Source organism: Prionailurus viverrinus, chromosome A2 (assembly GCF_022837055.1).
Source record: "Prionailurus viverrinus isolate Anna chromosome A2, UM_Priviv_1.0, whole genome shotgun sequence".
NCBI lineage: Eukaryota > Metazoa > Chordata > Mammalia > Carnivora > Felidae > Prionailurus > Prionailurus viverrinus.
Window position 1 is genome coordinate 168,964,990 of NC_062562.1, and position 24,474 is coordinate 168,989,463.

Genomic DNA, 24,474 nt, shown 5'->3' on the forward strand with positions numbered 1-24,474 from the left:
AACAGCAGGTATAATGCACGGAACAGCAGGTATAACGTGTGGAACAGCAGGTATAACAGTTTCCTGGGAAAAGCCTGCTCTATGCCCCGATGTCTCACCGTGGGGCCCCAGGTTACTTATGTGCCCAAAGTCCCTTCTGACACCGAGTTGTGCTTCCGTTTCCCCTCTCTGAGAACCGCCTGTCTGGCCAGCAGTCAGGTGAGCAGAAAGGTCTGGGATCGAACACAGACTCTCTTCAAGCTCTCTTCCACAAGGGGCCGGGTTCCTGGCTCCAGGATGGAGAGAAGCCTCTACTGGAGGCTCCATCCCCACTCGGGGGTGGGGGTGGGGGGCGTCGGGGGGCCGGAACCCGATGTAGGGCTTCTCCCTGTGGGGGCGCCTTCACACATCTCTCGCCTCTCCAGCACTGGGCGTCTTCTCTTGGGAAGATGTGCGGGTTCACCTTACTTTAGGCCGCAGGTCCCTTGAGTTGTCCCAGCCTCGCGTGGCCGCCCCTCCTGGAGGCGCCTGCCCGTCCAGACATGGTTCGGGACCGAGCAGACCCCTGGGGCAGGCTGGCGACGGCGGGGCCCGCAGCGGAAGCTGAGTGCCGGCCAGCGAGCAGCAGAACCTTGGATCCGAGGCTGTCCTTGCTCAGCACACGCTCGAGCGTCACGGGGCGAGCAGTCGTTGTCCTAGACAGGATCCTAAGTTGGAGGGAGACAGGACGCACTTTTCCTCTTTTCCTGGAATTGCTCTCTGAGCACCGCACAGAAAAGCGGGCTGCTGCGGAGGCTGGTGGCCGCGGCAGGGGCGGCAGGGGGCGTATTCCCAGGGGTGTGGGGTAGAGTCAGGGTGAAGTCTTATCTCCACGCAAATGAAAATGCCATAGACACGCTTTTCAGAGAAGACTCCTGCATTCAGGGCGTCTCATGAAACAGGGGAAACGTATTTCAAACGCCTCACAGTTCTTTTTGCTTCACGTTCGTTGTTCGTATCAAACCCAAACGCTGATTGAGCTCCTGCCACGGGCAAGGCACCAAGTTCAGTGGTGGGGTCTAAAGACGGGGACAACCTGGCTCTATCTTCAAGGACAGAGCGGTCAGGGGCTCCCAAACGTCACTGCCACCAGCCACGCCTGGCGGGCGGGTCTCACCCTGGCAGCTGGGCCCCACGCCAGAGCGCAGGGGTGATTTGTTAACAAGTTCCCAGCCACGCTGGCAGTGTTGCCCTGGGGATCGTGCTTTGAGAACCACTGTCCCGGACCTTTGGGGTCAGCCAATGTTCTCCGTAAAAAGCCACGGTAAGCACGTCAGGCTTGGCAGCCACTGACAAGGTACGAACGGTGATGGCATTGAGGGCCAGAAGGCCTGTGTGGCCGCGGGCCGTGGCTGGCCAACTCTGGGGAAGCGGCGAGGCAGGGGCACAGGGCAGGGGGCAGGGACAGGCGGGTGCTGGGGGGTGAAAGCTCCAAGGAGCCGACCGCACTGCCCTCTAACCTCTTCCCGAATAGCCAGAGAAGATCCAGGACGTGGGCTTGAAGACGAGACGGGGGAGGCAGACTGGGCTGCAGGGGTGCGGCCAGGGGTCCCGGCAGGGCTCTGCAGGGAGAGGGGAGAGCACCGGGCCGACAATGCTGAGAAGCAGGAGTGCGGGAAGGCAGGTCTCCGGGTGGAATGGGGAGGCACCGTGTGCTGCTTTCCTCACTGTCCCTGTGCCGCTCTGTTCTGCCCGGGGCCCCCACGGCCGTCACAAGCCCGGCAGACGGCATCTCTGTTCCCAGCCCTCCCGTCGGAAGTCACACGGCACACACAGGAAAGCAGCTGTTGGTGGGGTCGGCTAGGTTCAGAGAAGACTCATAAAACCAGACAAATGCCCGTAACTGGGACCCTTCAGACACTAAGGCTCACCCCCGTCACCACCGTTAAAGCAGGGCAGCCATCAGCTCCGTCATGAACGGTTTTGGCTGAGCCGGGGATGCCGGTGCTGTAGCGAGGCTGGTGGGGCTTCTGAACGTACCAGTTTACACCCCGGCGGGAACCGTGTCAGTGCTTTTGTGGAAGACTTTCCACGTGGAATTTGCCTCTTCGTGCTTGGCCGTCGTGAGAAAATGCCGTGCGAGCACAAACCCTTCACGTTTAAGAGGCATCACCGCGCCCCGCGTGTGGGCTCCAGGCCAAGGTGCCGGAGCGCAGAGCGCCTTCCTTCCCGAGCCTCCTTCCCGTGACGTGCTGATGCCTCCGGCCGCCACCCGCAGCCCGGCTTCCCTGGTGCCACCCATCGCCAGCATCTCAGCCGTGTGCCGGCTCGCCTCTGTGGAGATGCCCAGACAGCGACGCCACCCACGCACCTGCCACCCCACCGTGGGAAGGTCCCAGCTCTCGTGTCTCCGTGTACAACCCGGGGGTCTCACCAGGCCACGAGGCTTCCACATTCTTACACACAGCCACGAACCACGAGCCACGTGCACCAGGCCACGAGGCTTCCACACTCTTACACACAGCCACGAACCACGAGCCACGTGCACCAGGCCACGAGGCTTCCACACTCTTACACACAGCCACGAACCACGAGCCACGTGCACCAGGCCACGAGGCTTCCACACTCTTACACACAGCCACGAACCACGAGCCACGTGCACTAGGCCACGAGGCTTCCACATTCTTACACACAGCCACGAACCACGAGCCACGTGCACCAGGCCACGAGGCTTCCACATTCTTACACACGGTATGTTGTTACCCTTCAACCCCACGACACCTGTCAGCTCCTGGGCCACCTGAGACCTTCACTGAAGGAGGCTGCGTCGTGATGCAGTGGCCCAGTGTCTTTCTGATCCCAAACACAACAGCCGTCCGAGGTGAGCAATGGCAGCTAACAACCCCCACGGCCCTTGGAATTTAAATCTCCTCTCCCACCAAATGCGTCCTACCTTGTTTGATGCTAAAGCAAGCCCACGGAGCATAATCACCAGGCCTGTACCTGACAAGGAGGGAACCCAGGGCTCGACGAGACCCAATGAGCCGTCCACAGTCTCAACACAGGAAAGTAGAATCGGGACTTGGACTCTGGCTCCGAACCCACCCCCTGTCCTTCGAGGCTCTCCTCTGCCAGCCTCCAGCGCCACGGGGCAGCACGGCGGACATCCAGATGGAGCGTGGGAAACGGAACCGGCTCTGGCCCGTTCACCTCTCGTGGGGCGATCCACGGCAGCCGACACACCCACGCTGGAGAAACAGGTGCCGAGCAGGGAAGCCGCATCGCTCTGAGCATCACTGGTCGCCTCACGCCGTCCAGCTGACCCCTGCCCGCTCTGCTGGTGGGTTGGCCGGCTGCCCGAGGGGTGCTGTCCTTGACCGCTGGTGGAGCAGGTGCCTGACGCACGTCACCGTGTGCCTCCCACGGACAAGGACCACAGGGCCAGACGGGCGGGGGAACCAGCCTTGCCGCGTCAGTCACCAGGCTCATTTTCAAGGAGCCCTGGCAGGCGGAAAACACGGCTGATGGACAGGAAACGGGCCGTAAGGACACAGAGCCGACCTCGGCTGGGGTTCTGAGCAGCAGGATCGGTCAATGACAAACCTGCACACGGCCATCTAGGGGCTTCTTGCCCAAGTGCCAGATAGACTCCTGCTGGCCCCAAATGCCGGGGCCCATTTCTGCCCCGCCCCACACAGCTCTGGGCTCTGACACCTTCCTGATCCTCTGTCCTTCCAGTGAGAGGTCCTCTCCTGAGTCCCAGACTCTGCAGGACCTGCCCTGGGGACGGCCGGCCAGGTGACGGCCAGCCTGCCCATCTCAGCCACCCTGCTCTGCTGCCGCGGGCCAATGGGTGCGAAGGGCTGTGGCGGGGCCAGCCTGTCACACACCTGTTGTGCAAGAGTTCTTCAAACACTGGGCCTCAGAGAACCTCCCGGAGCGTGACACGGGGGCGCCTCCAAGGCCTAAGACCTGGGTGTGTTCGTGGGCTGCTAGGGAGGGCTGCCCAGCGGGAAGGCGCCCTCCCAGCCTGCCCCCCACGAGCCCCTGAGGGACAGGCGCTAAGGGCTGTCCGAGCCCAGGGAGCAGCCGGGACAGGAGCCATCACGAGAAAGCCATGCGGGTGCACTGGGCCCACCACGAATGACAGGCCGACCTGGACTAGAAATCACGTGGCCGTCCAGAGGCCACGGGGACCACGGTTTGTGAAAGAACTCGCAGGAAGGGGGTTTGTAACAGACACCCGTGTTCCCCCTTCGAGACAGCTGGCTGCTCCGGACCCTCAGGCGGTGCTGTGGCTGACGGAAACTGCTGGAAAGGGGTGCTGGCTCGCCCGCACGGGGTGCGTGTCTGTGAGCCGTGGCCACGAGGTGCACACGGTGAGGGGTCCCCCGGCACCTTCCCTGGTCCCCTCGCACAGGTGTGGGCCGTGCTCCTCCTGTCTGGACACGTTTCTGTGCTAAGATGCTGACAGAACACCGGAGGCTCATCCACCTATAGAGAGAGCACGCATGACTAGAAATGGACACGGGGAGGACCGGGGCTCGGACGCTCATGCTCAGCACAGCAGTGAAGGGGCCGGCAGAGGCCGTCTTCGCAGAGTCCCTCACGCCCGCCACTGCTCACATCCCTGTACGCGCGGAGCTCCCCGTGTGCCCTCTCAGAACCGCTGGGGCGGTGGGCACGGAGCGGCGGAGGCAGCAAAGAGAAACGCCGTGCCGGTGCCCGAATCCTGCCCAGGCCACAGGCAAATAGCCACCCGCCCGCATCGGGACGTCTAATTCCAGGGGCGCCTTGCCCCACCCGGGACGCCCGCCACCAGGTGCTTGGGCCACCCTCCACCTCTCCTTCCCTCACCCCACATCCAGCCCCCTGCCCGAGTCCATTAAATCTGCAAACCGTGTCCAGACCCTGGGCGTCTGGGCCCCCGTCGTCGCCCTTTCCACGCCAGCGTCACCTCAGACCAGCAACGGCCTCCCGGTTCCATTACCTCCCTCCCCTTGTGCCCGCCACCACAGTCGGCAGGCCGGGCAGACGGACCCTGGTAGGCGTTTCGGGTCATGTCATGCCAGTGGCTCCTTGGCCTACAAGAAGCAGACACTGAAGTCCCACCCCCCGTGGGTTCCCCCGGAACCAGATCCAGATTCAGATCTGAGGGCCGGTCATCTGGGGGAGCACGCGGAGCTGTGGGGAGAGGGCTGGGCTCGTAGAAGTGACCCGGCTGCACACAGCACGCGTGGGTCAGCCCCGACGAAGCGCTTATCCATCCGCTATCGTGACTGTGCTCGCGCATCACCCTCACGTTACAGAAGCAGCCGCTGTGACTCCCGGACCCGTGGCGGGAACGGAAGGTCAGCAATAATCGACCTACTGAAATTTCAGCTCGCAGGGCACCCCGTTTGACCTTCACAGGACCCACGAAGCCAGGGCCGTGCCCCATCTTCCTGGACTTTCCCACAGTCCCACAGCTTGCGGGTGACACGGCACACACGAGCTGGGAACCCCACCTCAGCCCCCACCCCTGGACGGGACTCCGCTCCTCTGCGAGCCCGTGTCCGCCCCACGCTGAGGGGTCTATACAATGGGACAGAGCACGAATTCCACGCGCTGGGCTCCACACGAGACCCCCGTGTCACACGTTGCCTGTGGGGCAGGTAGGAAGGCACACAGACCGTGATCCCACCCAGGAGGGGCCCCGCCTGGTATTTCCCACAGGCTGTCAGAGCAGAGGAGAGGCTCGCCTGGTGGGCGTGGCCCGGGCCCTTCCAGAAGCAGCAGGTGGCGAGGCGGTGGGCTCCCGGTCCCGTCCGTACCCAACGGGAGGCAGGGAGCCTGGGCCAGCCCGGCAAACGGCAGAAAGCAGACCAGAACGACCGGGCACCCCGGGGGCACAGAGAGTGACTGATGCCGTCAACAGCCAAAGGAGGCCAAACGCCTCCTGGAGCGAACCGGGCGGCACCCACTCGCCCCTCCACGAGGGAGAACCTGTTCCTCCCGCAAATGGTGCCGGTAATGCATCGGCTCCCTTTGTCCAGCCGTGCATATCGAGCAGTACGGTCTCTAGTATTTGGCCTAACCCCCGTCCCTAACCCCTCCCTGAGCACCGCTCATGTATTTCTACACGGGTAACCCTGCAAATCAGGACACACGAAACCCCTTCGTAGCACTGACTCATTCACACCCAGGGTGAAGCCGTGAGGAGAACTGGCCTTCACAACTTCTAATTACGGAAACGCGGCTCCGGGAGTCTTCTCCAGCTGGGCCGATTAGCACGGCTCCGCCACGCTGACAGCACCGCCCTCCACTCCGGCAGACACTTGTCAAGATGCCAGAAGCGATTACCTGGCTGTTTAGAACGGAGCGATGGGGCCAGCGCCCTTCCCTTCCTCTCACCCGTCCGAACCTTCTGGAAGCCGCAGCCGTCAGGCACTTGCTCCCGGGGCCGCCAAACGGTGCTTCCTGCTGACGTGCACGGCCCTTACCGCACCCCACCAGCCCCGAGGGCCACCCACCCCACAGGCAGCCCAGCGTTTCCGGGTCCCGGGGAGACTCTGCCACGGACGGCCGACCGCCAGCCACGCGGTCGGCGAGGGAATCGAACACGCCGCCGAGCAGGAGCCCGGCACCGGAGGTCCACGGCCTGCCACGGGGACAGCCCGCGAGGTGACCCCCGGCAGGAGGTGACGGGAGCCCGGGGGTCATGAGGTGGGCGGTGCCGCAGAGCGGGAGGCAAAGGTCACTTACCCACGTCTTCTCCGACACAAGAAACGCAAACATCGACTAGAAACACACTACTTGAGAATAAGGGATGTGAGGGGCAACGAAGGGTTTCTCTGCTGGATCAGACGACCCGGCCAGAGGGAACAGCGGTGACTAACTGCCGCTCACCGCAGCGTGCTCAGCCGTCGGGTCAGCGAGCTCTGCGCCTGGATCCGCCGTGCGCCGGCTACACACCAGCACCAGCGGTTTCCACGTGCTCCGCAACGCGGAAGCACCTGATCACGCGGGACCCGCGTCCTCTCCTCGCTCGCTCACACCGCGCGCTCCCGCGTCCTGTCACCCACCCATTCGGGTTCATAAGTGGGGCAGAAAGTCCAGGAGAGGGTCCCCTCACACCGGGAGCTGAATCTGGACTCAGAAAACCAGCTGCGCTCATCAGTCAGGACGCACAGCAAGGACATTTGTCGTGGGAACTACGTGCCTGTTCCTTACGTTTCGTATCACTTTGTGCGAAATCAGCCAAATAAGTTCCCTTTCAGTCCCACCACCGGGGGGGCTTCCCCCCTCATAAGATGCCTGCAGCGTCGTGCCACTGAGCCCCCGAGGGGAGCACACGCAAGCAGTCACTGTGTCCGCAGGCAGCGATCCCCGCGGCAGGCTCTGGTCTGCAGGGTGCCGGGGGCCGCCAGCCCGCCTGACGCAGGTCCGCCCGACAGGGCCGATCAGTCGCTTGCAGCAAGGGCTCCCCATCGCCTTCTAAAACAAGAGACCGCACAAACTTCCTGTCCTTGTTAACACGCGAGGGAGTCTAGTGCTCAGAGAGCTCACTTCTCCTCCTCGGGGACGGGACCTTGGTGCCAGTCGTGCCCTTGGTACATCCACTGCCAAACCCCAGAGTCCTGATGGTCACCAAGCTGTTTTTCTTAACCTTTTTCCCATATAGCAGCAGGTACGTGCGTAACATGATAAAATTATGTACAACACAAGAGAACTAATTCTTCGAAAGCGCGCGTGGAACCTCTTGCACGTGCACAAGAAACCCTCAGCTTGCACGGCCCCAGCAGTCCCATAAGTCCGGCAGGCGCACCGGGATACCCGAGCAGATTCAAGACTTCAGAAAGTCACTGCCATGGCTCTCAAACATACACCCGGTGTGCGATTCCCGCCGGGATCTAGCATTTCAGTACGGGACACGAACACATTTAAAATGACCAGCAAACTAGATTTCAGTAAGCAACCCCAGTTTCCCCAGAAAGCAATAAAAGAAATGAAAGGCCACCTCCAGGGAGTAGATGCCATGACTGTAAAAGCTGCAAAGACCTCCTTCCATTTTATACCATTCGTTACTGTGCCCTGAAGTCCCAGCAAATCCGACTGGGAAAGCATTGCTTCCCAGCACTGGGATGAGCGGCCACCTGTGGGACAACCGTTAATGATTCTGCGTAAAAAACCCACAGTCGCTGACCGGGTCCTAACTTCGTCTGACCATCTCTGCCGCGGAGACGCGAGGATGGATGCCGGAGGGAAGGAGGGGCCTGCGGCCACGAGGGCCACAGCCACTGACGCGGGATCCCCTCCCTTTCAGGGGGCAGGGCATTTGGAGCGAAAGCTGCCGGCTTCTTTCCCTGGGGCCGCATCAAGCCGCTCTGCTGGGAATGACACTTTACTGCCTGCCGAGACACCTCACAGGGGCCTCACAGCGACCCAGGACACGGAAGCGAAGCCCGGGGCGTTGGGCTCTCCACGCGGTCGAAATTGGCTGGGTCTCTGGAGCAGAGTACAACTTGGCAAGGAGCTCTCCCTTCACCAAAAATTACTGGCCACTGAAATCATTACTTCCGCAAAAAGGACTACTAAGGGCACCAGGACCTACGAGTAAAATCCGGCAGCCACCAAACCAGAGAAGACCGACCGCTGACCCCGCCAGACGGAGCCCTGCCGAGGCCCGTCCCGCGGCAAACGGCCACCACACGCCGAGATCGCTTGCTAGGTCTCAAGGCAGGTGAGCAGGAATCCCCAGGGCCCTAGAAGCAAAGCTAGAACAGAGTTCTCTGTTTCTCTTCGAACCCTTCATCCTGCACTGTCTTGGTCCGGGACAGACAGAAGCACGGCCGGCGTGTGCTTCTCACCTGGGACAACGCGGAAAACCTCAAAGCAAAATGGCACTTGCTCTGTCCACGCGGGGGCCGCCGCAGACACCAGGCCCTTGCTCCCCTGGGCGCCAGGCTCTTTGTCTCAGACCGAGCGGTGTGGTCCGCATCCTGCACCTGCAGCCCAGCCCGCCGCGCAGTGGTGATGAGGCGCGGTGCCGACCGACCCTGTCGTCCCTGGGCCGGGCGAGCGTATGCCCACGTGCGTCGTGTCGAGACAGCCTTACCTGCGGCCTGCGCGACATCTCCCGTCGTCAGGTTCTGGACACTGGCGCTCAGTCTGAAGGTCACCGCTGGGCCCACAACACTGCAAGAGACCAGGAAGAAGGAGCTCAGAACCGCTCTGCACGGCGTGTCGCTTCTCCGCCAGCTACGCGGGAAACACGGACACGCTGACGACACACACGCATCGAAGCCACTGCTGTTCCACGCGCGACCTCCGCCAGGCTCCGGGTTTCTCGACGCCGTGCCTCTTTGTCCCCATATTCCAGGAATTCTGTCGACAGGCTTTGCTTTTCTAACCCATACACGGCAGCGCTCTTATAAAAAATTCAAATCAACCACAACCAACCAACAAGAACAAGCAGATATTCTTGCGAGGGAAGAAGAAAAATTGTTGTGGAAACAGATTTTAGTATTTGGCTCCCACAGGAGTGGTAGGAATCAAAAGCAGAAAGGAAAGAGACTGGTATTTTTAAATTTCTCTTGACAGGAACCGTTTAAAAAACTTATCAAAGTCATTAAGAACTATTTAGTATAAAAATAACTAGCAGGGAATTGCCAGACAGGAATGATTAAAATTTTCAAAGCTTTTTAAATACTGTGTTGAACATCAGTTTCAAAAATATATCCCATTTTAAATAATTTTATTCGTCTGAAGGGGAGAGGGAAGAAGAAGGGAGGACCTTAGGAAAGGGGAGGGGGAGAAGAGGAGGGAGGAGGGGGGGAAGGGAGGAGGGAGGAGGGGTTGGGTCCCTTTCACCAGAACCCGTGTCCTAGCTCCTCAGGCTCCTGGCCTCAGGTGTCCAGACCCCTCCCGGAAAACAGCATCCCCCCATCTCTTATCCGTCTGGTGAATGAGGGTGTGAGGTGCAGGGCCGGTCCCACAGAGAGGAAGGCGCCGTGCAGGCTGCAGGGAGGTGGGTGCTCCCCTCCCCGCCCCAGCACGGACGCCGCTGTGCCCGGCAGGGGCTCGCAGGGCCCCAGAGGCGTCAGGGTGCAGCTGGAGAGCTGTCCTTCCTGCTGATCACCAGAGGCTCCGGCCACCGTCCACAGATGGGCTCTCACGTTGCAGTGTCCTCCCTCGGTGCGGGGGCCGGACCACGGAACCTCCTCCGTGTGCGTGGGTTCGACGACCAAAATAACACCTCGAAGAGCAAAACCACTCGTCTGCCACTGCTAGGTCTCTACTGTGTGTGCGGGACTTTGCACATCCAGTCCCGCCCCAGTGCCGGGGCGCCGGAAACTGCGGGTGCCAGGCCTTCAACAGCCCCTCCAGCTGGTAAGTCACATCTCTCCGGATGCTTCCTCAAGCTGCCAGTCCCACCTTCTCCACCACCTCTGTCAGTGTCGCGACAGTCATTTTTAAAGGTGCTGAAAACGCGGACACGAGGAAAACCACGAAGAGTCAGAATAGAGTAACGAGGCCGCTCAACGAGAGCCACGTGAAGGTTATCGGGACACCCTCAAAACTGGCAGCGAACCGCCGTAAGAAAACCTGCCCCCGCTCGGCGTCTCATCTCTGGCCCCCCTGCCTTCCGTGCTCATCCGTCCAGAGGCGAGCGGCTGCTTCTGGGTCTCGCGTGGTCTCGACCAGGTCTGCTCTGAGCTCGTGCGTTCTTGTGGATTCAGACATGACCCCCACTCGGGACACCGCGGTCCCACTTCTGTCCTGCTCCTCACAGGAGTGCCCGGCTCACCTCTCGCGGGCAGCCCGCGGTGTCCGGCCCATAAAGCAGCACAGGAGCCTCGGCACCCCCTCAAGCCCAAGGAGACCCTCGAATCAGCCCCAGCTTTGTGAAGCAGCCGTGGCCCAGCCCGTGGACTTTCTCTTCGATTTCTTCGTGCAAGAAATGTCTACACGGTCACAAAACTCTGCTGAGACTCCCCGAAAACGCCACCATGTCCGTCTTTCCTGCTTGGTTCCCACCGCCAGTGGTTAGAGCCCTGACCCCAGTCACGGGCTGCGTCCTGGCCCGACGTGCCCCCAGGGGGCCGTCCTTAGGAGCACGTGTCGCCCACCCTCCAGACCCGCTGTCTCCACACACACAGTCTAAGGGCCAGTCTAAGGCTCCCGGGCCTGTATCTGAAGCTGCCCGGCCAGATCCCAGCGATAGCCGTCCCCCAGCACGGTGAGCTCGAGCCTCTTTCCCTGCTCAGAGTCCCCTCTGGCCTGACCACCCCCCCCCCCCATCCACACTCTGACCCACGGCAGACCCCTCTCCCAGATCCGCCGGCAGGTGCAGAGCCTCCTGGCACTGAGCACGTTAGCTGTCTCGTAGGACATTTGCAGCTTCCCAAACGGCTGGCTCTCTGGGGGCACGTGGAGCGTCCCTGCCAGGGCCTCACACACGTGGTGGATGTGACAGAGTCACAGCTGTGACCGAGTCGTGACCGAGTGCAGCTGTCTTCTCCATTGAGAGAAGGTCCTTATCCACATGAATAGGCCCCACCTGCCATCAAAAGGGCACTAATAACAGGTCTTCACACCGGGACCTGAGGGTTCTGTGTCGTTTCTATGACGTTCCCCGTCTAATCTAAACGCCCGAGAATTCCTAGGCGGAAGAATGCCCTAGACCCAAATCCTCCCTCAGGTGCAGAGAATTTCCTCTGAAGATCCCCTGGGCTTTCCCGGTTCCTGGCTCACCCACGTGGTGGAGGAGAGTGCATTCACCTGCCCCCCACTCCCTGGGGGCCGGCAGGAGGGGCAGGGAGCTGTGGGTGGCAGCGCGGTCAGCAAGGGACGCAGCTGACACCTGGGAACGCGCCTGGAACTCGGGAAGCACCGGAGCGTCGGCTTCTCAGAACCCAGGCTGGTGAGGCGGCACGGCCACCAGGCCTGTCCTCTCTCTGGGGTCTCTCGGGAAGGAAGGAAACCCGAGTTTGCAGAGGACATTCAGGGAGGGTCAGCGGTCCAACCCGGGCCACGACAGGGACTCAGACCTGCTCTTCCCCAGTACCTGCCCCGACGTGTGGCAACGTGGAAGTCTCTACACCAAGCTCCCACCCACAAGTCTACAACGTCCCCTCCGCTCGGCCTGCAACCTCCTCGGCCTCAGTGCGCCCAGCTGTAAAGTGGGGAGGCGGGCTCTGGCCCAGAGGCTCCGGCTTTCCCGGAGTAGCTGCCGTGGGCAGCCAGTGCCCGAGACGACCAGTGCTGCACAGCGGCCCGGATACGAGGAAGGGAAAGGAGGGCAGGTGTGTGGGGCTGAGCGGAGACCGGCCTCGTCCCCAGATGTTTCGCACACATGCCCACTGCACTCAGAGACCCTGCTGCCCCTTGGCCAAGCACCACCATGTCCTGCCGGTTCGGGGCACCGAGCCGTGCCGGGAGCACACGGACGCTCACTGAGCCTCCCACCAGGGGCTTCGGAAGTAAGAAGCACTGTGAGCACGAGAGCTGGACGCAGGGGCTGGGTTTCGCCGCGAACCCGCCATCAGAGAGCGTCAGATCCCCAAACCAAACGAGGACTTATCTGACAACTCTTTGCAGCAACGCCCGAAGCGGCGACCGAACGCACCACGGCAGAAGCACAGGGATCACCACAAAACGCTGATTCTCTCAGGGGTCAACCTGTGATTCATTTCCTTCCCCTCTTCTACTTCGTGATCCCTGGGATGTAATATTAATCGGTTGCCTTGACTTGCAATAAACTGGTGCTTCTGAGCCCAGGGCTGTTTGCAAACAGTGGGTGGACACAAACGGCTTCATCCGAGAGCCCTGACGGCTTTCTCCCTTCCAGACCCCAGGGGCATGCAATCTGAAGGCCCAGGGGAAGCAGAGGCTGACAAGAAAAAGAGGGATTGCTGTGTTGGGAAAGAATTTAAAACATCAGCTAGAGGGATACACTCGATGCGGCATCAGGAAACGGCCAGGAGCTCCCCGCCGCCCGCCCCGCCCTGCTGGGTCTCCTCCAGTCTCGGGAAGCAGTATGTGCGGGAGGCGCCCCACTGGCAGGGTGTGCCTCGACCCTGCCCTATGGTCTGCCAGGGCTCCAGGGGCCCTCAGGAAGGGGCTGTGGTCACCAGCCGGGACTTCTGTTCCCATGTGGACAGCTGGAGATTGAGGCCAGCAAGACTGTCCTGAGGCATTCTCCTAATCTCACGCATCAGCTCCTCAGTCCTAACTCAGGGGCAGTCTTTCTCCCAGGCCTGGAGCAGTAAAGGTTCACCCCGAAGGCCCGACACAGCCGTCCTCAGAAACTGCCTGTAAGGCTGGCCCCGGGTTGCAGCGGGGAACTCGGCCAGCAGCAGGATTCCCAACATCCACATCCACACTCGATCGGCAGGATCTCCCTGCGCCCAAACAGTTCAGGATAAGTAGGGTGTGAGCAGGTTATGCGGTGGGAGTGAGGTGCCAGGAGCTGCTACTGTCTTCTAGGACCATGTGGCCTGGGCTGTCCTTACCCCTTCTTCAGCTCTGCTTCTTCAAATACTTGGGGAAAACAGCCCCATATGCATAATGCTGGCACAGAAGGGGGAATTTCTGTGTTTAATCAGAAAATAAAAAATAAAACAGATGCCTAGAGCCTTGCAAAACAAGCCTTTTTTTTTTTAGAAAGTCACTTATTAATAAATAGTGAGAGTTTCTCACACAGAACAAAATATTCCAACTCTATCGATGCAAAAAAATTGGTGTTTAGATCAGGAAGAAATCATTGAAACAGATGCAAAGAAAGACGAACATGAAGTTATAAGGGAAGACCTATGTTTTACTACAAAACAGAGAAACCAATTCTGTTCTTTGACCTTCAGACTCTCCTTCAGATTCACCCAGTAACCGTTGGAAACACACTACGGTACATTCCTGCTATCTGCGGAGTTGTGTCTTATACGGTCAACACAAGTGCGGATTTAAGGAACACCGAAGCAGGGCTCCTGGGGAAGCAGAGGGCTGGGCTCTGCCCAGACTCTGGTCCCATTTTCCCAGCCGGTCAGTGTACGTGACACCTTGTTTCACGTGTGCTTCCGTTTAAAGACACCCCATTGATAGACTTATTGCTTCTTTAACATTGAATTCACCGCCTACCACGCTGTAACTCATGCCTGAACTGGGCTTTTCTAATACAGCATTTTCTCTAAGGCACAGCCCAGCCTTCTTGCACATAAGAACACGATGCACTACACTTGGGGGCTGTTCCAAACAGTGAAATCACCAACAAAAAGCACAAAGATGTAGAAAACGTAGCGCTGGACAGTGAACCGGACACGTGTTTGCGATATGAGCCGAAGTAAGAATGCAGGTGTCTCCTTGTTCAACCCCAGCTGGGAATGTACTGGTGAGAAACTCAAAACTTTCACCCCTCTGCAACAAGTCTTCGAGCGACCACACAGCGCTATATTGATTTTGGGGTTTCGGGTACGTTCGCAAATATTGAACCACAAATAAGATCTACGGTGCTTCCTAGTGTGTGTTAAGCACGTTCACACACGTCAGTGACCTTATTGTTTTTATCACATTTTACAATTTAACACCGTAGACTTTAAGGGGCTTATGACCCAGCTGTGTACCTGTCCTTCCTTGCTATGTGACATCAGCACACGACTCCCTTTCACCTGCAAGGGACAATGGTGTGCATCTGGGGAGGGTGTCTGGCTGGCCGGGTGGCACAGGACCTCCCCCTTAACTGACCCCATCGTCCTCCGCCCCCACCCATCAAGAGTGGTCTGCTGCTCCTCCAGCCTCTTCCGTGAGGTCCACACTCGCAGGCCTTCGTGGGCTCACAGTGCTTCTGCACGCCATGCTGCCCCCGACCCAGGCAGTCATCCCCTGTCTGGAACAACATGGTGGAGACGAGGGGCAAGATCAGCCACTTCTCTGCCGACCCCACGGCTCTAGCATGGCGAGCTCACGGCCACGGAGTCGCTACGGGCAGACTGGTCACACACGGCACACCCGACCTACCATGAGGTGCTCTGCTGACGGCACGCGTCACACGAGTCCACTTTCCTGCAGGGCCACGGACTTCCCGAGGGTCAAATTCACTTACTGCGAGAGGGGACAGCTCTTTATGGTGGAAGAAATGCCGACAGGTGGAGCCCGCCTGCCAGACACAAACCCTTCCGACTCGAGGGAGAGAGAGTCTTCACGGTCTCAGCCCAGAGAACCCCGGGGGGCATGTGCGACTGGTGCAAGGCTCCAGCGGCCCCTCCTGGAGACCATATCAGGAGAACAAAACCGCACATTATTGTTAGGAGTCAGGCTGGGAAGAATAGGAAAAGATACCTCCCCGAGATCCAGCAGCACTCACTGAGTTAGAACTCCCTTCAACCAACTTAAGCAAACGGTGTGCGTGCACGCAGGTGAAGGGTGCGTCAGCCCTGCCGTTCTAGCTGGCGGTCTCCGTCGTAGACACAAGTGGTCTTGAGCTCTAAATTCAGTGTTTCCACTCGATGCTTCCTAGTGGCTATAACCTGGTCAATATGTGACACGCTCATGTATCTACAACATATGATTATACAACATTGAGAACTATATATCGATTAGAATATCGATAATTACTCACTTTCTTTTACACGGTCACAGAACATGCTAACAAGCAACAGAAGCAGCTTCTAGCACTTTAATACTGACATACTGCTGTTTTTCCAGAATTCCCCATCCTATCATTTAAGGCTGATGAAACAAACAAAACCCCCATTAACCCGAGTGTTAGGGGTGAGAGTTACATGGTCTTTTCTTTAAATGAGGACTCTTTAGAAGTCCCTTTTCCCCCTATTTTTATCACTGAAGACACTTAACAAGAATCTAATGCTCTGTCTTTATACTATCGAGATGCTGACATATGAATCTTCTTAATAACCGTGAGTCACCAGGTGAGGCTTCTACGTGTTAATTTCCACCGCACAACAGTCAAATCTTATGAGTTGTGAGACACTGGACTCAGCCTGAGCCCAGACCCACTCAGGTGAGAATGGGGAAGGCAGGAGATTCCCGGTGAGACCTTATTTTTCTTGTGAGTTAACACTGTGTCCAAAATGTGGAACACAAAAATCCCTGTCAGTCGAGGGTTCCACTTTGTTTACTTAATTTGGCTGTTGTTTCTCCTCTATAATAACAGGCTACACGTGACACAGGATTATTTGTATCAGGTCTAACAGAGAGACAACAAACTTGACTACAGTTTTCCTTATTAACGCTGGCTAAACGGCCCTTAACTCTGTACTTAGAGATAAACCTCAGGAACTAGATCCCCTTGACTTTTGGGGGATAAAAAGAAGATCACAATATCTAATTAAAATGTTTCTTACCAGCATATTCTGCCTTGGCTTAATGCACTGGCCTATGCTTTGTCTATTTGATCCTGGATTTGGGGTAAAACCTGTAACATGGATAGATGGGATGGAGGGAGGGAGGGCAGCGGGAGGGGTGGTGGGGGATGCAGAATGCATGACAGACGATGGCGGATGGGTGGCCTTCACCAGCGTCCTTTCCTGGCTACAGGGCCCAGAACCACGTTGCTCACACTTTCTTTCCCTCACACTGGTACTGACCCTGAGTTGCTTCTGGGGGTCACCAGGTTCGTCCTCGTCTTTTTCGTCAGCTGTCCCTAACTCCACGGTTTGGTAGGGGACTGATCCAAGCCATGAACAGCAAACCAACGCAAAACGAGTTCATGTCTGGCTGTTACAGAATCATCTTTGCAGGCCTCATTCCATCCATGTCAAATTACAAAATTCTAGAATTCCATGAAATAGCAAAATAATGCACACATATATTCCTAAAGCAGACTTTCCATTACCACACTTTCTGCACAATTGTATATTCCTGCCTCCCAAACATCAGGCAATAGCTTTCCAAAATATCTAAATGGAGGGTTCACAAAAGAGGAAGGACTGAGAGAATCAATTCTGATTTGTTTGACGAAACACAGACTTACAAAATTACCGCACGATAACTTAACACAAGCCTTCATCGAAACATAATACGGATGATGCTTTATCTTCTTAAAGGGTTGGGCAACTGCTTTACTACAGGTTGTCTCCCATTCGCAATTACTGTGTGATTACGTACAGATTGGGAATTCCTTCTGTCACTAGGGAATGCCTTACCTGGCACTCTTTTCTTCCCATGGAGTATTTGGAAGAAAACAGATTAATCCACACTGATGTTTTGCCTTTGGACTTCTAAAGCATTTGCTTGATTTTTACTTGCTAGAACAATGTATTGTTTTCCGGCCACAACTGAGAGGTGACGTGTTTGGTCCCAAGAAACCTGCGATACGCCCACAGCGGTGCCTGCACGGCCGGGTGCCCATCTGACCGGAGAGCACGCATCCAACACGTCTGCAGGGCCACGGGCCCCGGGGACATATCTTCCAAGGCAGCTGGACTCCCACAGTGCGTGAGGATTAATGATTTTCACAATCAAATAAATAACTGAATTATTAGTGTCAAACATTTAGAAACAAAAGCAGCACGTGAAAACTTGGACTCAAGTTTTCTCGTGGGGGAGGAGCAGAGAGAGAGGGAGACAGAGAATCCCAAGCAGGCTGCGCACTGCCAGCACAAAGCCTGAGGCGGGGCTCCAATCCAGGAACTACGAGATCATGACCTGAGCCGAAGTCAGACACCTAACCGGCTGAGCACCCCCGGCACCCACTAAGGCTTTGACTTGAAGCCACTGGCTGTCGAGTGCTGCAGCAAAGCCGGGCAGGAGCCTCCCTCCTGGGAAACGGGGGTTCCCAGCCTGCCGGGCCCCTCGGCAGGGGCGTCCCCTGGCACCGAGGCTCACTGTTCTGTTTCTCGGTTTGTTTCTGTTTCTCTGGACACCCGGGCTGCCGGATGCCCGGCCTGCACACATATTCCGGTTTGTAACCCACGACGTGACACAACACTCGGGGCCGGTTTCCACGCAGGAACGAGTCTCTGTGTTCCCGGTTGGGGCCACTTTGTATACTTCTCCTGTCCTTCCTTGTGGTGTCAGTTCCCACGGGTGAGAGGGGCAGGACTCCTGGCAGGACCCCGTCGGGACGGGGCCTGAGGAAAGCGTCCTGACCTGCCCACTCCGTAGTCGTGAGGATGCACGCGTACTCGCAGCGTCTCTGACTCCGGAGAGAGAGGCGGGTGAGTGAAAATGAGCTCTACTTTGTTCTCCCGAGAAAAATGAGAAGAAGCTGAGCAGAGAATTCTAGCTTTGGCAGCACAGGCAATAAATAAAATTTCTATTTTACCACGGTGTTTCGTTTTATTTCAGTGTAACTTTTTTCATGTGTTCACATATTTCTTGGTTTAAACAACATTTCATTTTCATAGTCTACGATATATGGAGCGCCACCCTCTACGGAGTGCTGAGTGTCTGCACACACTTAGCACTCAACCCTCCACAGCTCTCGTGCAGGCGCCATGATGCCCATCCTACAGTTGAGCAAACAGGCGAGGCGAGCTTAAGCGGCTTGCCCAACACCTTAAGGCAGCGGAAAGACGGATACAAACTTAGGCCAGACTGACTGACTCGTTTTCAGTCAGTCAGTCCGTCACTGAGCAAATATTCAGCACCTGGTACGTGCCCAACACCATCCTAGGCTCTGAAGATGCGTCGCTGAGTGCTAGGCCCAGTCCCTGCCTTGAAGGACAGCAGCCTCCCGGGAGAAATGAAGACCCTCCTCTCCTGGATCAAGGGATTATTAGGAGGAAGCACAGTGTCTCTCTGAGCCCTAAATCCTGGGACGTCTAGTCCAACACACAACTATGCCACCCGCCCAGCACGTCACACTCTGGGGGCTCGTGCAAGCCTGGGGAAAGGGTTATTCTTGGCAATCGGACCTATTCACAGCTAGCCGTTAGAGTAGCTCCGTAACAGCAACAAAAATACTAGCGGAACGGTACAGGCTAGCCAAGCCGAATGCTTACACAGCAGGCAGCGCCTAATGAGCTCTTGGCTCTGGGATGTCTCATAGGATCTCTGCAGAGATCCCATTAGCCTTAGAACCGGTTATGCAATTTCTGGGGGCCCAGCGCAGAAGGGAGATGCGGGGCCCCTGTTGGAGAATAACGTATGGCGACTTTAGGGACGGCAACAGAAGAGCATTGGAACCAAAGAGGGCCTCCTGAGAGCAGGGCCCACGTCACAGCCCACACCGTGTGCTGACCATCCACATTTTACAGGTAGGGAACCTGAGGTTTAGAAAGGCTACGTAACTTAACCTGTTCCTGAGCTGAGATGTCATTTCTCAACAGGAAAGGGCTCAACCAATACTTTAAATACAAACATCATCACCCAAAGCAGGGGGATTTACTTACCACGAGAAAGGGCCACCCTTCACTCAAGCGGACCCACTCCTCCCTCCCCACGGCCTCATCCTCGGTCTGAAGATAGGGCTGGGGCAGTCTCGTCATAGTGTGACACACCCTTGAACCCACAGTGTAGCTGTCTCTAGCCCCTCGGTCAGACCTCGGCCATCTGCAAGGTGCACACAGAGCACGGCCAGTGCCCCTGTCCCAGTTAGACAGGACCCTGAACGTTAGGCCCTTCCTTCTCTGCCCCTCTAAGGTGGCGTCAGTGAGGAAATCCTGGACTCAGGTGGAGGAAGGTGACAGCATCCACCTGTGACCACCAGAGCGTGTGGGCAGTGGACACAGTAAGTAGAGGTGCGGCCACCACGTACGGGAGGCTCCGTACGGTTCCGGGTTTTATTGCTGGAGGCTCTCGGCTGTGAGTGACGTTGTTGACCCCAAGCATAATCTTTATCACTGTTAATTTGCAGTGCCCCAGCACCTCCCCAGATTATCCATGGCTTTGTCATCACTTGGGCTACAGGCCAAAGGGGCCAACCCAGCGAGCTGAAGGCCACTCTGACCCTTTCTCCAACTTCCTCTTTAATGTCTTCATAGACCAGAGAGACAAGACAGGAGCCAAATAAACACAATTCTGCCCCAGGAAAGGGACCTTCCACGGATTCTCGCACCCGTGGAGGGAGGCGTGGGAGCGGGTGGGGGTGCGAGGCATGGGAAGGAGGGATGAAGTAGGCCTCAGCATCACTGGGACTCACAGGATCGACCCGCTGGGCATCCCCCGGCCCTGTACAAGGAGACCCTAATGAAAAGTGTCAGTGTGCTGAGTTCCCACCGCTGCACCTCCAGGAACGGTCTCGAAAACAAGAGCACTGTATTTTCATCAATTCAGTAAATCACACAGATGGGAAACTAAACTGCTTCTTGCATCAGGAGAACACAGGAAGATTGATCACAGAATTAGGCTGGCCTCCCGCAGTGCCCGGGGCTGATCCGAGCCTTCTCGGGGCTGATCCAAAGCTCAGGACGAGCGCCGACAGCAGCCCCCACTGACTACGGAGTCTCCTTTGTATGGCGGGTCCCACGGCACCGCCCACCTGACGGTGCTGGAGGAGGCAGCCCGTGCATCAATCAGCACCACGGTGGACAGCCGTGATTAGATTATAAAATCATGACTGTGGCCGTCGTGTGTCTGCTGGCATAATTACATCAGCATGCTAATGCCGTTTTAATGGTCTCTAATGATGTAATAAGAAATAATGGAATTTATTTGACAGCTACATAACCATTAAGAAAACATATTAAGTACAACTGGTACTTCCATAAAAACGTAGACAGTCTCTGAAAGCGCCAGCTTGCGCGGCGGCCCCTCTTCCTCTCCTGGAACAAGGAACAGCCGTGGCCACACAGCAGCCCCCTTCCAAGGCCTCCACTGTGCTGGGTCAGGTATGCACCCCTCGGGAGGAGCGAAGTTCACAGCACACACACAGTAAGTAAAGATCCAGAGGTGTGGCACAGACGTGAGCCAGCCAGATGGGGGACTGCAGAGAAGGCTCTGGCACCAGGAGGCCCAGCGTGAGATTTGAAACATGAGCCCTATAAAGAGCAGGGAAGACTGGGCATCTCCAGCCATAGGGAACGACCCACTTGACGGCCACGGACCGGATTCCCAAGGGCGTAAAGAGAAGGTGGTGGTGGTGTCAGATGTGGCTCATAGGACACAGGAAGCCCACCCCCCAGTTTTCCCAGCAAGGAAGAGACTGTAGCAAAAGACATTTACGAAAGATTTGATCTGGCCACCAGCTTGGCCAGAAGGTGCTCCCTGGAAACGCCTCCGTGCCCCCAGCCTCCTCCAACACGAAAGGGCTTCGTGTGGGAAGGTCTGAGACCTGAAGTCAGGAGCAGACCCAAGGTACAGGCCTGGGACAGAGGGACTGCAGCCAGCGTCCAGCAGATGTCTGCACAGGACACCCCCCATCAGATGTCCTCCCACCAGATGCCCCCCCTCCACGCACACCCCCCCCATAGCAGATGCCCCTCCAGTCCTGACATGCCCCCCACAGGACACCCTCTCCAGACACCCCCCCACTGGACACCCCCTCCAGACACCCCCCCCAGCAGATGCCCCTCCAGTCCTGACATCCCCCCCACAGGAAACCCCCTCCAGACACCCCCCCACTGGACACCCCCTCCAGACACCCCCCCACCAGACACCCCCCCCAGCAGATGCCCCTCCAGTCCTGACATGCCCCCCACAGGACACCCTCTCCAGACACCCCCCCACTGGACACCTCCTCCAGACACCCCCCCAGCAGATGCCCCTCCAGTCCTGACATGCCCCCCACAGGAAACCCCCTCCAGACACCCCCCACCGGACACCCCCCCAGCAGATGCCCCTCCAGTCCTGACATCCCCCCCACAGGAAACCCCCTCCAGACACCCCCCCACTGGACACCCCCTCCAGACACCCCCCACCAGACACCCCCCCCAGCAGATGCCCCTCCAGTCCTGACATGCCCCCCACAGGAACTCCCCCCCACGAGACACACCCCCACCGGACACCCCCCCCCCCCAGCAGACGTCCCTCTGGTCCTGACACCCCTTCCCCCAGAAGCCCCTCCAGTCCCCAAGTCTGCCTGGCCTAGCCCTGGCCCTGGCCCTGCTGCAGCTGCTCTGAGAGTCTCTTAGAAGCCGACCACCTTGCTGAGAATGTGGAGAAATCTAGGTGGCAGGTGGGCAATGTAGAAACAGGGGACATGGCATCCAGACTCTGCCCAGGGCTAAACATGCTTCTGGACCTTGGAAACCCGTGTCATGTTCTCTCCAGGAGGGGACTTCAAACCGTAGCTGCCTATGGACGTCATGGAGACGTCATCAGCAGCTGCCTTGTGTAAAAGGCTCAGTCCCGCGTGTTCTGCTCAGTGGGCTCGTCCCCTGGGATCTGCCCCTGGGGCTGGGCGATGAAGCAGGCCACCACGGTGGGCTTCCGGCCTGGCCCAGGCGTACTGCCCCTCCTCGGCGGTGGGCTCGGGGCCACACCCACCTGACCCACCTTGGGGCTCCCAGCTCGCCGTGCTCCCATCTGTCCTGAGGATGCCCCTCTCCCCACCCCCACCACATCAGCAGCCCTGAGCCTGGGTCATGGTGCAAACACACCCCGGACTTCTCACCCAGAAGCCGGGGGGGGGGGGGGGGGGGCAAGTCTCCAGGAAACACAAAGCCCCCCCAGTGAAGGGACCTCTGCCCTCTATCTGGTACACAATCACCACGAAGGCAAAAGGAAATAATGAAAATTCAATCCATTCAGTCCCCAGTGGGCCAGACGAAGTTTTACTCTGAAGTCTCTCCGTGTGATTACGTTTTCGTCTAATTTTCTCAATAATGGGCCTGAGCCATGATAACATTCTCCAATTGTGCAGGCCACCCTGGCTGCGAGCTCCTCCTGGAGATGCAAATCCTTCTTATTATTTCCTGCCCTGACTGCTCCCGGGACATTCTCAACGGTAACGACAGAGGCACCGATTCATTTACTCCCTCAGTGGCACACGAGCCCTCACACCAGCAGGTGAAGTTCCAAGGCCTAAGGAAGCACAGGCCAGACTCTGTCCCTTCCCGTGGACAGAGGGATGAGGAATGTGAGGAACGACCCGCTGCTGCTGAGGGCAGTGTGGGTGCCAGGCCCACACCGTGTCATCTCTCATTCTGGTATGGGGGCATTTAAATGTATGTATTTTTATTTTTTTCATTTTTTTAAATTTTTTATTTTTTAAATAAAATTTATTTATTTGAGAGAGAGAGATAGAGAGTGTGCGCACGCAGGGGAGGGGCAGAGAGGAGAGAAAGAATCCCCAGCAGCCTCCGTGCTCTCAGCGCAGAGCCCAGTGCAGGGCTTGAACCCACGAACTGTGAGACCATGACCTGAGCCGATATCAAGAGTCAGACGCTCAACCGACTGAGCCACCCAGGTGCCCCTGTCATGGGATGCATGTCCACGCCGTGCAGTCACTGTGCTGGCTGCCTCACGTGAACATGTGTCAGTGACTGCTGTGACCCCTGACCTTGGGGTCTGGTGGCGAAGACCGAAAATGACCAGCCATGCATGGGGTGCGGGCAGGGACAGGGTAGGCGTGCTCGGGAAATCTCCCTCTGCTTCCTCGAAGGGACCAGCCAGGACTGGCTCTCTGTGTGTGCAGTCCTGTTTAACCGCAGCCTGTGGAGACCATGCAGGGGGCAAAGGGCCAGTGCCCGCCTGCCTGGGCTGTGCTCACACTGAGCTCCCGAGTTGGACGGCCTCACCCCTTCTGCAGGGCCGCATACAGATGGGCAGTGCCCAGACGCCCGCACAGAGCTGCCAAGGGATCCTGCGTGGAACGGAATGTGCTTTGGCAAAGGACAATCCTAAAGGGCCTGCGAGGTGCCGGGCGGGGATGGGAGCTGCCCCCGGAGGGCCGGCGTGTGGTTTTAGCAGACATGGTGACTCCCAGTCTCAAAGCTACGGCCCACATTCATGATTCCCTGTCCGAGGCCCAAACCCCAGCCGGGATGGGGTGGGCATCACCACCTCTCACCCAGAAACCTCAGTGGCCCCAAGTCACTTGGGCCTCCATTCGTGTCCCTTGTCATTCACTGTGGGCGCAGCTAGAGACACACTCTCCTGACGAAAGCTGTCCAGTGGCTTCCCAGCACACGGAAGCAAAGCTGAGCTCCTCACGAGGGCCTGCGGGCCCCCCGAGCTGCCCTGGCTGTTGGCACGGGACGCAGCCCCCCTGCTTGTAGGCAGCTCCTCCGTCCTGGCCGGGCGCCTCCTCTCTGGACCTCGCGGCCTCAGTCCCTTCCTTTCCACATGAACCAGGGCAGCCCGGCCTTTCCCAGCTCTGTCCTGCATTTGTTTCTGCTGAAATGTCATGCTCTCTGCTCCACCCGTGGCCTGGCGCTCGTAGATCCTTGTTGAAACATTGCATCTTGTGGACGGTCACGTTCGCCGGTGCGCAGATGGTACAAGGGCCCTCGTTAGCTGGAGAGAACGGGCGGACTGTCATCGGTGGCAAGGAGCCCAGCGAAGTGAATCTCGGCTTACTGTTCAGACCAGGACTTGGCCTTGGCCCCTCTCTCCCAACTTCTGGCTCCTCCCTACTCACGACGAAGGGTGACGAACTTTGGAACGAATACCAGCAGCAGGTATGGATCTTGGAAA

At 57.9% G+C, this 24,474-nt stretch overlaps 1 protein-coding gene across 2 annotated transcripts in view; it reads right to left on the reverse strand.

Moving 5' to 3' along the window:
* PTPRN2 (protein tyrosine phosphatase receptor type N2) overlaps nt 1-24,474 on the reverse strand; it is an 805,972-nt gene that overhangs the window by 423,530 nt on the left and 357,968 nt on the right. For both annotated transcript variants that reach the window (XM_047850353.1, XM_047850352.1), the window contains one exon: nt 9,056-9,135. In XM_047850353.1, coding sequence (XP_047706309.1) covers nt 9,056-9,135 — 80 coding nt within the window. The remainder of the gene's footprint in view (nt 1-9,055; nt 9,136-24,474) is intronic.